Source organism: Balaenoptera musculus, chromosome 14 (assembly GCF_009873245.2).
Source record: "Balaenoptera musculus isolate JJ_BM4_2016_0621 chromosome 14, mBalMus1.pri.v3, whole genome shotgun sequence".
NCBI classification, from domain to species: Eukaryota; Metazoa; Chordata; class Mammalia; order Artiodactyla; family Balaenopteridae; genus Balaenoptera; species Balaenoptera musculus.
In genome coordinates, this window is record NC_045798.1 from 89,434,508 (window position 1) to 89,447,797 (window position 13,290).

Genomic DNA, 13,290 nt, shown 5'->3' on the forward strand with positions numbered 1-13,290 from the left:
AAAAGCAACTTTTGTTTTTGCAAGAGTGTTTAGGTATCACAATATTTTAATAGACAGTGGTCATGTGACGGTAGGGACTTGTGTGTCGCCAGTGCAACTCGGTGTCTGCGCCTCTGATGCACAGCTCCGGGGGTCCTCCAGTCTGGGCGTGACTGGAGGACACATCCTGTACCTCATCTGTGAAGATATTCTGCTTGGCACGTTGTCGCCTGGCAATAAACCTATTGTTGGGACTCAAACTTTAGATGCCTATGCTTTCACTAAAACTGGCTGCACTAAATAAAAACAATTAAAGAAAAGTTTCAGACCTCAGTGGAGGGAGGCGAGGAAGGGAGAACAGGTAACTCAGGAGGTAACTCGCCTTTTATTTTCGGCCTCTACTTTTTTTTTTTTAATTTTATTGACCTTGAACACCCGAATCAATTTTTTAAAAGGTGCGCCACACAATTTACTGATCCGCACCATTCTGGCAGTGGCGGGGAATTTGTGTAGGTGCCCCTTTCACAGCTTCCCTGGCTCTTTCGCCCAAGTCTTTGCTCCATCTTCTCAAGGAAATCCCAGCGCGGAGAGCGCGGGGGGCGAGGCGCAGCCCGCACCTTCGGCCAGGCGACCCCACCGCGCGCGCCCTGGGCGGGGACCGCACCCCACGCCGGGCCGGTTGGACCGCGAGCTCCGTGTCCTGCTCCGCGGCCGCTCACTTTGGGGGAGCCACTGCGTCCACCGCAGCGCCGAGCCCAGCCTGCTGTGTCTCCGCACTTACAACGCGCAGCGCGGCTGGCGCGGCACCTCTGCAATCTGACGGCTCGCTTCTTACAGATAAAGGGCCGGGGTCTCACTTTCACCTTCGCTGGAGGGACTTAAGATCCTCCCCACGGCCGCACACCGCAGAAAATGCAGAGCAAGTCGACGGAATGAAGCAGTGGCGTTCAGGAGTCCGGGAAAGCCCTAAGGAAATCGTGCCAGTGTGTCGGAGAGAGAGTGGGGGGCTGGGACGGGCGGACGAATGGCTTTAGGAACAAAAAAGGTGGGGCCGGTGCGTGCAAAGCGGCCCGAAGAGGAGGAGTCGGTGACACCGGGCCAGGAGGCGGCCGGGGAGCCGGGCTCGGGCTTCCTCTGAGGGGCTTCGGACGCCGCGGGAACCTACGTTTGCTTCTTTTCCCCAAAGCGTCGATTTTCGTAAAAAGAGGGAAAAAAGAGAGAATTAAGCAGGTCACAACAGGCAGTGCACCTTTAACCCGACCCACCGACGATCGTTTCGTGTTCTTTCTCTGCCGGGAAGCAGACATCTACCTCTCCGCTGCGGCGCTGCAACTTCCCCAAACTCTTGTCCGTCCTGTAAATTCTGCAAGAAACTTCCACTCTCTACCACCGCCCTCCCCCACCAACACACGTCCCTTCCTCTTCCCTCCTCTTCTCTTTGCCACTCTTTTGCCAGGAGAGTTCCTGGCCTGCTCGCCCCAAAACCCTGGCTGCAAACTTTTCACTGCCGAGCGCCTCTGCGCCGGATGCGAGAGCGTCCCCAAAATGCTTGCAGCATTTGCCAAAGTTGACAGCGCACTGGCGATACAGACCTTTCTCCCCACAGCTTAACTATAGAAGCGCTACCGTGGTGTGTGTGTGAGGGGAGGGGGTAACTCTAGATTTCGAACATCTTTCAGATGTCATTTTTTTCTTTTCCAAAACAAAATTACCTAAGTGAATAGGCCTGCCACCAAACAGCAAAACAAAACCGACCTTCAGGGATTGGTTGGGAGGGGGGTGGCAAAAGTGACGGCGGGGTCTCTTTGGAGATGATTCCAACCTGTGCACTTCCTTCCTCTGTATGATTTTCCTGCGCTTTTCCTGGAGCCCAAAGCTGTTGCTTCGTGAAACTTACACGATTAGAGGCGCGCGGGAGAACCGCGGCTGGGTAGCGGGAAGATTCTAGAACGGAAAAGCAGCCCTTGGAGAGCCGGGCGAGCGGCGCAGGGCCGGGGTCCAGCCGGGGCGGGGGGTCCCCACTAGTCAGAGCCCCGCACCCAGCCACGCAGGGAGATCGCAGCCCTCTGGGCGCCCGGGGCTGTGTGCTCGCCGGCTGTTCCCCGCCAGCACGCGACCCTGGGGGAAGCGCCGGGAGGCCATCTGTGCCAAAGCTTCGTACCAGACAGGGCCACTTGTGAGGACAAAAATAATAAATTTAGGAAATGAAAAAAGACACGCTGGGACGGGGGCACAGGCGCAGGCTCTGCGGCGACGGGGCCTGGAGCACATCCCAGCAGCCGCTCGCGATGGAGGACACGCGCGGGAATGAGCGCGCGGGAGTGGGCGAGGGCGCGTGTGCACGGCTGCGGTGGGGTGCGCGCGCGGGGGCGAGGGCGCGTGCCTGACAACCCGCGAAGGGTGGGTGCGCGTGCGGGGAGCGCGCGGCGCCGACTGCCCGGGGATGCTGGGCCGGTCCGAATGTGCGCTACCCCTCACCTGCCCTCCCCCCACGTCGCCCCCCGACAGTCCTAGAACACGGGGGACCGCGCGCGGGACTTCTGTGGACTTGGAACTTTCAGTAACGCGGTCTCGGGGCACCCTGCGCCCCCTGCCCACGCCACAGGCGCCCCGGGACTGCACCCATCGGGCAAGGGAACTGGGGGGGGGGAGGACACCGGAGCCCTGTCATCCCCTCCCTTCTCCTGGATTTAAGGAGCCGCTGGCGGCGGGGAGGCCCGGCGGGCGGGCGAAGGGCCGAGGCGGCCCCGGTGGCGGCGGCGGGCGGGGCGGGCGCTCAGGAGTCGAGGGGCCCGGGGGGCGGGCGGGGAGACGGGGGTGGGAGCGGAGGGGAGGGAGGACTAGGGGAGGGGAGGGGAGGAGCCGCTCGGCCCGCGCAGCTTCCGAACCGGAAAGTTGGTCTTGCCGAAGTCCCGCCACCCCGGCGTGCGCACTCCGCTCCGCTCCGGCCGCGAGCCTCCGGGCCGGGCCGGCCGCCGGGGGAGCCCGCGGAGGGGACCCGAGCCCGGAGAGAAGGTCCGGAGAGAGGGGACACCAGAGCCTGAGCGGGGCCGGCGCGCCGAGAGCCGCCGCGGACGAGTGGAGGCGGCCGACCGGCCCTCCGCGCCCGGAGTGCAGGAGGCTCGGCGCCCGAGCAGCCCGGCGAGACAAAGGCGCCGGCCGAAGCCCTGCCCGCGGCCGCCCGCTCCGGGAGGGGCGCCGGGCGGCGGCGGGGGGGGGGCACGGCGCGGGGCGCGGGCGGCGGCGCAGACACTCTATAAAGGAGCGAGCCCGGCGCGCCGGCGGAGAGGCGCCGCGCGGACGCCGCCAAAGTTTGCTGCCTGCGCCCGGGGCCAGGCGGCCGCCGCGGCCCGCGCCGCTCCCGGCCCGCCGGGCCGCACCGGGCGCCGAGGAGCGCGGAGCCCGCGATGTGAGGCGGCGCCGGCCCGCGCGCCCGGGTCCCGCAGGCGCCGGCCCCTCCTCGCCGCGCGGCCGCTAATTGCGAGCGCGGCCTCATTTGCATAGGCCGCCCGAGTCCGCTGGAGGCCGGCCAATCGGCGCGGCCCTCCGCTAATGGCCATGCATTATTCACCAGCCTAATTGCTCAGCCCCATGCGCGGCCCCGCGCAGCCGCCGCCGCCGCCGCCGCCCGCGCCCTGCGCCCCGCGCCCCGCCCGGCCGCCCCGCGCCGTCCCCGCTGGCCGCCCCGCTGATGCCGCTGCCCCGCGCGGGGCCCGCGCGCCGCTAGCAGCATGTCTCGGCGCAAGCAGGCCAAGCCCCAGCACCTCAAGTCGGACGAGGAGCTGCCGCCGCCGGACGGGGCTCCCGAGCACGGTGAGGGCCCGCGGACCGCGGCGGCGCCCGGGGGCCTGGGGGGAGCGCGGGCGGCGGGCGCCGCGCACCGGGGAAGTTCCCTGGCTCCCGCGAGCCAGCGTCTGCCGCGCGGCGCTCGGCCCGGGCGGGCCTGCCCGGCGACCCGGTCCTCCACCGGAGCGCGCGGCGCGGGAGTGCGGGAGAAGTAAACTTGGCTCGGCCGCCCGGAGTTGAGCTGCGCACGGAGGCGCCACGACTCGGGGACCGCTCGGAGTCCGCGCTGCCCGGCGGAGGCCGGCGGGCCGAGCCGGGCGCCTCGCGGGAGGGGCCGCGCCGCCACCTCCGCGCCGCCCCTCGGGCTCCCCGCGCCCGGACGCTGGGGCCGGCCTCGGCGATCGCGGCGTCCCCCGGGCGGGCGCGGCGGCGGGGACGCGTCCGGGGCTCACCCACCACCGGACGCGGGCCAGGGAGGCCGCTGCCGGGACAGCTTTGTTAGGCGCCTGGCGCCCTGGCCGGTGCGCGCTCGGAGCGGGTCCGCCGCCCTGACCCCGGCTGGCCAGCGGCCGCCCCGTGTGCCCGAGGGCCGCGGAGCCCGCGAGGTCCGGGCGAGCCGACAAACCAGTGATCCCATTCCGGGGAGAGTAGGAAGTTGGAGTCGCCTGGCCTTTCCTAATGGCCGCCTTGGGAATTAACCCCGGGGTGAGCTGCGCCGCGGCGCGGGGGGGTGGTCCTTGCACGCGGTGGGACCCCGGCACGTTTCTGGTGCCTCTCGGTTTTCTGGGGCCTTTTCCTGTTCTTTTGGAGGCGCCGCGGGCAACTCTGCAGCCAGCTGGCGGGTAGGAACTTCCTGCCCATCCAGGAGGGAAGGTAGGAGCCACGAAAGTTAGCGCCCGGCGAGGAGCCGGCTGGCCGTGGCCGCGCCCCAGCCCGGGAAGTTAGGGCCCCGGCCGCTCCGGCCTCCCGCTGCCCACGGGTCCCCAGGGGGCGGGAGGAGCGGCCGCGGCGCGATCGCGGGACGCAGGGCGACCCTCCACTGCCCCGGAGCCCGGGCAGCGAGTAGTTTGTTCCCTGCAAAATAGGCCGGCCAACTTTTTGGATTAACCTATTATAAGTGGTTTAGAGCAGATACGCGTCTTTTCGCTTTGAGAATTAGCCTGCAGAAAATAAAAGGAGTTGAAGAGTTTAGCGTGCGGTGTCGTAAAGTTTGCAAAAGCCGGTATACGTCCTCATCGGAATGGAGAACGGGAGTAAAGACTTCTTACGCGGCTGGGAATTCAGGAATTAAACAAAATTTGAGAACTCGTGAGGGTCTTTTTGTCGCAGCGGAGGTAAGGGAGTCTTATCTGTGTCGCCTGGTCACCCAAGATTAGAACGGGAGATATGCTAAAAAGAAACGCTTGCATATGGTGGGTAGATTAAGGACAAAGAATCTTTTTGTCATGGAAATGGATTTTTTTTTTGTTTTGTTTACTTCATCACATAGAATTTCTCACACTTGGTTTGTTTTCTATTGCCCTCAATGACTACATGATCAAATGAATGGATTTATTTCTGCCGAATGAGAAAGACAGTCTTTCCTTCAAAAGAACTACATTGCATCCCAGTGAGGAATTTTAAAGCTTTATTATTGTGGCTCCTGAATAGCTTAAAATCGGCTTTCACAGCCGCCCCAAAATGCAACAATGTAAATACTTCTCAGCTTTGTAGGGTCGTTATCAAAATGTGCAATGTCTCCTTTTATTAAAGCATATTTTAATTAATAGAGTAAAACCCCTTGTATTTAACAATTAACAAGCTGAGGCACTGCTATTCATTTTTAATTTCACTTCAGAAATGAGAGCGTGGTGAACCTCCTAGTATAAGCGTGTGGAGGGGTCCAGAGCCCTTATTTGAAAACCTAAGATGGAGTAAATTATTCAGAAGTTCTCTTTTGAATTCCCCTTGTTGTTACTGAATTTATTTAGGGGTGAAACATATTCAGGTTTTTTTTTACCCACCGTGGGATTAAAGTTTTTGTCAGGCTGTGTTTTTTCACAATCATTCCGAGTTGTAATCAAGATATTGCCACAGTTCCTGATCATATTTTGCAACAGGCCAAAAATAGCCTGTCTGGGGGTGAGGCTTAGTCAAGGAGTGTGTTCCCTCGATTGTTCGGGCAAACTGTTTAAAAAATAGTTCTTTCTGATTTAATTATTCTGAAGCTGATTGTTCACGGAGCATAAAAGATAGTCTGTTCTCTCTTCACTTAAGGCATGTTCACGTATATATTGCTCTGTTGTACTGATCGTCATCAGGAGGAGAACTAAGTAAAATATATTTTTTTAAGATAAATGGTTGTGAAAACTAAATTACTCCAACGTGAATCAGATATTCTCAAAATTATATTTTGTTAAATGCAGTGGAAATAAACAGACTATGCATGAAGTTATAAGTGAGCTAAGTTAGTTTACAGTGTTTTAGAAACGAAGTAAATAATTCCTTTGTATTACTTTGGATGTTACATGTTAATTAAAGCAGTAGATGCCCGCAGTAAAATTGAAGGTTCTTGATAATGATATGAAACACAAATATTCTATGCAAAATGTTTAGTATAATATGGGGGGAGGCAGTCACATTAATTTACAGTAAAAGACTTTATTTCTTAAAAAAAGAAGAAATATGACTATTATTTTTCAGGCTTTGGTTTTTAGGCAAGCAGTGAAAAGATAGCTGTCCAAAAATGCTTCAGTGCTCTCCAAACCTTATTGCAGGAATGAAATATGATGACATATGTAGAATGAGAAAAAGTGATAAAGATTTACGTAAAGTTCTAAAGTTATCCTGTTGTAAAAATGTGTTTTAAGGATGACTAGGACTAAACTTACATTCCCACTAGGTACTATCTTTTAAAATTGCAAATTGTTTCATTCCTGTTTCTGAAAATTTAGAAATAAATGGGATGCAGCTTTAGGATTCAGTTAATTAAATGTATGCCACAATAATGAAATCTTTTGAGCCAGCTGAATATTTTTGTTCTAAAAAAAATTAATTAAAACTTCTAATGACGGAACAGCACTTACACTCCTACTAAGAGCTTTAAAAGGTGTATTGTTGCTGTCCTTCACTGGATAAAATACAGCTTAGGAAAGATACATTTTACTGTCATTAGAAGGAAAATATGTATTTAAGGAGAAACAAAAGGATATTATAATTTAAAGCAGTTTGCCATCCTGTATTTTGTTTGTTTTTATGTTCTGCCAACTCACAGTTACATGGCTATCTTAAAAATCCTTTTAAATGATCCTGTGATTTAAGACTTTACCAATGGTATTCATAGACCGTGTTTGAATTAAGGGGAAGAAGGCCCCCAGCCCTGGGTGAAGAGATCTTTTCTCTTTTATCTGTCTGTGCATGGTTTGCCTTCAGAGCTCTGGGCACTCACTCACACACTTACAATTCAGCATTCCAAAAGGAAACAATACAGAAGCCACTTTCTGACATCCCTAGGCAGACTGTTTTCTCTGAAACATGAAAGGTAAGGAGTAAGTTAAGCAGGGAGGGAAAGGAAAAGAAGAATTTGCGAACATTTATTTTTTAAACGACATTTAAAATCCTAACCTATTTAAAAATGCATAATTTGGTGGCCAGTAAAAAGCATGCCAATTAATTCTCACCTTACAGAGAAAGAGCTGATTATGTTACAGTTAAGGGATTTTTTTTTTTAAGGCACATTTAAACTTCCACAATCTACTCGTAATGCAATACTTTTTGATCTGTTTAGAGCCAGACAATGAAGAAGGTATGGACCAACAGCAGGAGTTACTTACCAAGCTGATGATTTTTTGTATACAAGATGATGGCAAAAGCAGGCCAAAGTGGGTCAGATTTCATTTTCAAGTACAATCTCTAAGAGGCTTTGCCATTCACCCCAAGATAGCTCCGAGCACATGTTCTTTTGGGGGGAATTCAGCAAAGATACAACCAAGGTTTCCGTTCTGTGTACTGAACACCAGTTAGAATTTAGCATTCTTAAATGTAAGTATTTTATTTACATGAAATAAAAACCTTCTTAACTGCCAATGAGGTCATGCCCCATCCTTCAATGCTGCAAATAGTTTCAAGAAGGATGATTTTTAAATAATACTTATAATAGGAAGAGGTTTCGTTGGTTTGTTAGTTTTCATTTTCCTTCATGATTTCTTGACCAGTTGCTAGGATACGAACAGCGTATCTTAGTCTTGTGAAGATGAGGGCTAATTCTACCACTGGTGGGACAGGTTTGCAATTACAGCATATGTGAAGTTGCCACCCACTTCATATAAAATCAGGCATAAATAAAGTCTACGTAAAAATTGAATGTTTTACTATTACCTTACATTAACTTTTATATTTGAAAAAAAGATCCCTGTCCTTAGATTTTTCTCTTGTAAGTTGAACACCTTTATGATCTAAACTGCAGTTAACTGTGTGATTCCCAAGCAAATAAGGCAAGTCATATCACAGAAAGTGTGAGATATTAACTGAAATCATAAAATAATGTAATGGGCTCTATTTATGTTAGAGATTAGGATTTGATCTGTTTGTTAAAGGCAGGAGTTCTCTGGGCTGAACCATTGTCCACCAAAGAGACCTGAGGCTGCCAGGGTTGCGTCCAGCTCCGTGGTGCCCTCCGTGGGCCTGTCTTTTCCAGTCATCCCAGATTCGTTATGCTTACCATCGGGGACCCCTCCCCTCCTAATTCCCGGGAAGCCTTGGGGCCCACATAGCGTCCAGCCTTGGTGGCCTGGGGTCTGTGAGAAGGAGGGCTTGCAGAGGCCTGGCAGCTTCCGACCCATCTCCGCGAAGGTGGGTGGTTCAGGGTGCTGCTGCGACAGACCTGCTGATTTAACCTTTGCCTGCTTTGCCCTGCCAGGGGTGGCCACTAGATGTCAAGCTCAGAATACAATGAGTGCATCTGTGCTGTTGACCTTGGCGACAGGACTCACCAGTGTTCTGTTAAGTGTTAACACTGGCTCTGAGTGCAGACTGGGGACCCACGAGTTTGTTCTGTGCTGCTCGGTTTATCAAATGCCCATCTAGTTCAGCACAAGTGTTTATAGTGCTCAAAGAGGGAGAGAGAACCGTTTTCTTTTGTGTGGCTGTTACATCTTGAACTGTTTAATTAACCCTGCAGGTGCCGTGGCACTTGGTCTTAATTTGCCGTCATTCTTGGTCCTCTTTTCCAGAGTGCCCTCTTCACAGCACCGTTTGGTAATTGACTTAGGGCTCTGCACATGCAGAGCCACTAGCTTCAAGCCCCCAGGGCAGGGCTTTTCCTGGATGATTTTTTGCATGTGTGTAAACTTCGCCCGTAGAAATGGACCAGTGCGGTGAGGTGATGACAAATCATGGAAATGATTTAATGACCTAACCCCGAGTGCAAGCAGTCCGATGGTTACAGTTGATCGGCGCCTTGTTCCCGGACACCGTGTAGTTCCTGCTGCTCTGGGGCTGTTTAGACCCAGGTGTTTATACGTCTAAGTGGCTTTGCTTATTTATGTATTTTTATGCACAGTGGATTTGAAAAGTGACGTGTCGAGGCCCGTAGGCACTTCCGCAGAGGCGTGTCGTGGAGCAGCACGTTTAATTTCATGTGTGAGTTTAAACCTCCGCCTCTGAACCGAAAGTGACCCTGCACAGACCTTGTTTTTCCCCCTCCCCAAGCTTTGATGGAAACTGTTTGCATTTGCCGCCGTATTCCAGGTTTGGGCGTTCTCGGTGAGGCACAGTGATATCCGTGTATTCATCGTAAGCGAGATTACAGCGTAACATGTGAGTGAAAGAACTATTGTGCAACCTTGAAGTGTAACAAACATCTTATTATTTGATGCAGCAGATAGTTAAAACAAGTGAACGTTGTGGCCGCTTTCCATCTGCGTGTGTCCATAAAGGAAACAGTGTTTCCCCTCCCTGGTGCTTCACCCCACAGATGAAAAACCGCAAATGTTTTAAACAGAAGACATTTGGCGCCTGTGCCACAGGTGGTCCTTACTTAACAAATTTGAGGCGTGGGCCGCTGAGTCGGCGGAAGCGGCCTGCGGGTCAGTGCGGCTTGGGCGAGGCACGAGCGCCCTCCGCTGTTCCGCTCCGAGCTCACACGCTTGGAGGTCTAGGAAAAGGACAAAATTTTCTGTTGGCGTCTGGAATTTCTTCTACATTGTTAAACACAGTAGGGGTCTCTATTGTCTCCTCCTGTTTCACAGCTTGGGCTCAGTATGTGATAATTCATCTTTCTTTATGGGATTCAAAGCTATCATAAGGAGTTAAAAAGAATTAATTTGCAAGAAAATAGTGTCTCCTAACAATTTGGGAAAACTTGAAAAATGCTTCCTAGATTTTTAAGGGATGGAAAAGGCACAGGAGAAAGTACGGTTTCCTTTCCTCGAGACCCACGTGGCATTTTCAAGTTACTGATTAAAGTGGAGAAGTTAACATTCCTTTTCCCGTAAGGAACAACGTTTGCTTCTCTTTTCGTTAATTGTAAGGGATTTAAAATGCGTAGCAAAAGTGTGGCAGAGTAAAGGTGAGAGAGTTTGAGCTTGATCAGCAAAATTATCAGACACCTGTTTACTACTCTTTGTAATTCAGTTACTTATTTACAAGGCACTGCCTCCTGGAAGGAGAGAATAAGAAAGCCGTGCTGAGAACTGCAGTTTGAATTTTTTAAAGAAAGCATCTTGTCTCAAATATTCTTATCTATGTTACAGGGATGCTTTTAACTCGTGGCTTTAAAAGATCCTCGTGAGTGTAAACATTCTGCCCATCTTCTGCCACGTCGTTTTTATTTGGAAGGCCACATACGCTTTTGCAGGCAGCAAAGACGTGATCCTTGTGTAACATGATCCTTGTATATTGTATAGCAGACCAGGAGTCGGAGCTGAGAGAGGAATGGGAAGGGGATCCTTTCACACCCAGAGTTATCCTAAGAATAGGGACATTTTTGCTAAACGTTCTCTGCATTTTTTATCAGTGAGAAGGAAAAAAAAACATGTATTTTTAAGACTGCTGTTGAAGCTGTTTTTTGGTTGGAGGCCTCCCTGAAAGGCGATGGCACCCTTTCCCCGTCCTGCAGCCCGGAGAGGCGGCACACTTGCTCAAGAATGTTCGAATGGTGAGGCTTAGAAACCCTGGAAATCTCAGGTATAAATAGCAAGTGTGGGGTTAGCTGTAGAAACTAATTGCACATTTCCTCTCCACGTGAAATAGCTTCCTCTTTTCGCTCCTCCTGACTGCATTCAGGAAGACAGACTCGGCGTTACGTACAGACACCCGGCTCACAGCCATGGCTGGTACATCCTCGGTGTTAGCAAAGTAGAGAGTTCTTTCCAATACATCATCTTCCTCGTATTGATACCCAGCGAATACAGCAAACCTGTGTGGCACTTTCAGAAAGTAACCTCAACCAAATATTCCTGTTAACCAGGAAGGGAAGACTCTTGGTTAAGTTCTGTTACTGGGTGCATTGGTTGGCATTTTTCTTCGCTAGTTCTAAGAGAACCCTGGTGCCCTGTAAGCCCCTGCCTATTTACAGTTTGAAGTCTCTTAGTCATTGACAAGCCAGTATGCAAAAAGTAAATTATTTCGACATTAATGATAATGTTAACAATGCTTGTTTTTCAGTTCCCCCTTTAAGGAAGAAAGAATTTTCCCATTGCATTGGAAATAAATTTCTCAAACCTTGTACTGTTGTTACAGTGGCTCATTGACGTGGTTTTACCTTGAAACAAAAATTTTAAAGCCATATCAATAAATGGGTATAATAACTTCTATTTTTAGAATGCAAAAGCCAGTTAAAAATGTAAATTTAATTGAAAGGTAGTTGGATACATTTGAATCCGACATAATACTGGCTTAAGACAATGGCAGGATTAAGGGCTTTAGAAGTTGCATGATAAAATTTGGAGCTGCTGTCAGATCTCTCCTATGTGGGTTTTCTAGTTATATAGAAAGCATTTTTTTAAAGATAAATACTTCCAGATGAGCACATCTACACTGTAACATGATGCATGTAATCGCTGTAACAAGAACTGCCATCGAAGCAAGTTATAACAACTTATTTTGCATCTCGCTCTCCTGAATGTGGCAGAAGGTCGCTGCTTTCACTCTGGACTCAACTGCGGTCTTGCTGCTTCTAAAGAGCTGTGTCCCTAGTGAAACAGGCTCGTTTTGGTTCTCCCCTACCAACCAATTCAGTTGAAGTGCTTGTTGTTGTTTGAAAACATTCTTAAAATATGCACCCAAAATTTCAATTGCACACATGACGTGTTAGAGGCTTTTCATTTGCATTCATTGTATTCAAGACTGTCTTGTGAAATTTGTGCTTCTCTGTAACTTTTATGGAATGCTAATCCTACTGAGATTTTGATAGTGAAACGAGTGGAAATAACAATTGAAGTGATCATGTTATGGTACTTAATACAGACCCCAGTAAGAAAAATTATAGGTGGTGATTCTAAATTATTTGCCCCCAATAAAAAAATCTGAATTGTATTGAAGAATTTTTTTCCTTCGCTAATTGTAGTTTTTAAAATATGTTTTAGTTAAAAGGCAAATTTATTATGAAACTTGGCTTATAAAATCCAACAATTATCTGTTTTGTTAGGTTCATTAACATAATGAACTAACAGGTCCAAAATGCCATTTTCACCCAATTTCCTCCCTTCAATTTTGCTTTCCTTCTTCAATTTTAGAGGAATACAGTGGAAGCTTATTTTACTTTGACAAGAATATCTTCACTGTGTTTAGGTAATTATCAATTTGCATTAAACAAAATGGCTTATTATTTGGTAAATGGTACTTAAATATTATTCTATGCACAGTTTCTGCAATTGAGAAATAATTGTAATTTTGCTAACCTGCCAATTGGAGAAGAAGGAAATTACCTTCCCAACTTCCATGAGTCTGGAGGTGAACCCAAAATACTTAACACATGGAAAAAACCAATAGAAATGTAAAAATTTACGTTTAAAGAGAGATTTCTTTGGGTTGCTTAAGACCTGTGAGAAAAGTACAGTGTAAAATAAAAGTCCTGTTTCTCTATTTCACATGCCATAGTTGTTACAAAGAAAATCTGGGAAATGTTCATTTGTAAAGATATAAGTTATTTATAATTAGTTAATTCTTCCAACAGTCAACGCACTTTAAATGATCCAGAAATCAGCCTAATTTTTAAGCATTGTCTCAGTGAATTGTCCCTAGCACATATTCCATATGAAAAAAAAAAGTATTCTTTTATAGCACAGGGAACTATATTCAATATCTTGTAATAATCTGTAATGGAAAAGGATCTGAAAAAGAATATATATATAAAACATAAATATATATATACATATAAATTAACTGAATCACTTTGCTATACACCTGAAACTAACACAACATTGTAAATCAACTGTACTTCAATAATAATTTTTTAGAAAAAGTATTCTTTGGACAAAATATACACTGTGTTTGTGTTAAATTTTAAATGTATGTACCATTTGAATGCTTTTGTATACCATGTAA

At 49.4% G+C, this 13,290-nt stretch overlaps 1 protein-coding gene and 1 long non-coding RNA gene across 2 annotated transcripts in view; one reads left to right on the top strand and one right to left on the bottom strand.

Annotated features, from left to right (window-relative positions):
* Positions 1-358: 358 nt before the first annotated feature.
* On the bottom strand, positions 359-3,098 carry LOC118880114. The gene is made up of 3 exons (XR_005016219.1): positions 2,868-3,098; positions 1,735-1,923; positions 359-1,152 (listed from the first exon to the last, which is right to left on the bottom strand). It is a non-coding gene; the product is annotated as an uncharacterized LOC118880114 (long non-coding RNA).
* Positions 3,099-3,710: 612 nt separating this feature from the next.
* Positions 3,711-13,290, top strand: part of SALL3 (spalt like transcription factor 3) — a 17,105-nt gene continuing 7,525 nt past the window's right edge. Inside the window, 1 exon segment of the mRNA XM_036823693.1 lies at positions 3,711-3,792. Within this exon segment, the coding sequence (XP_036679588.1) occupies positions 3,711-3,792 (82 nt within the window).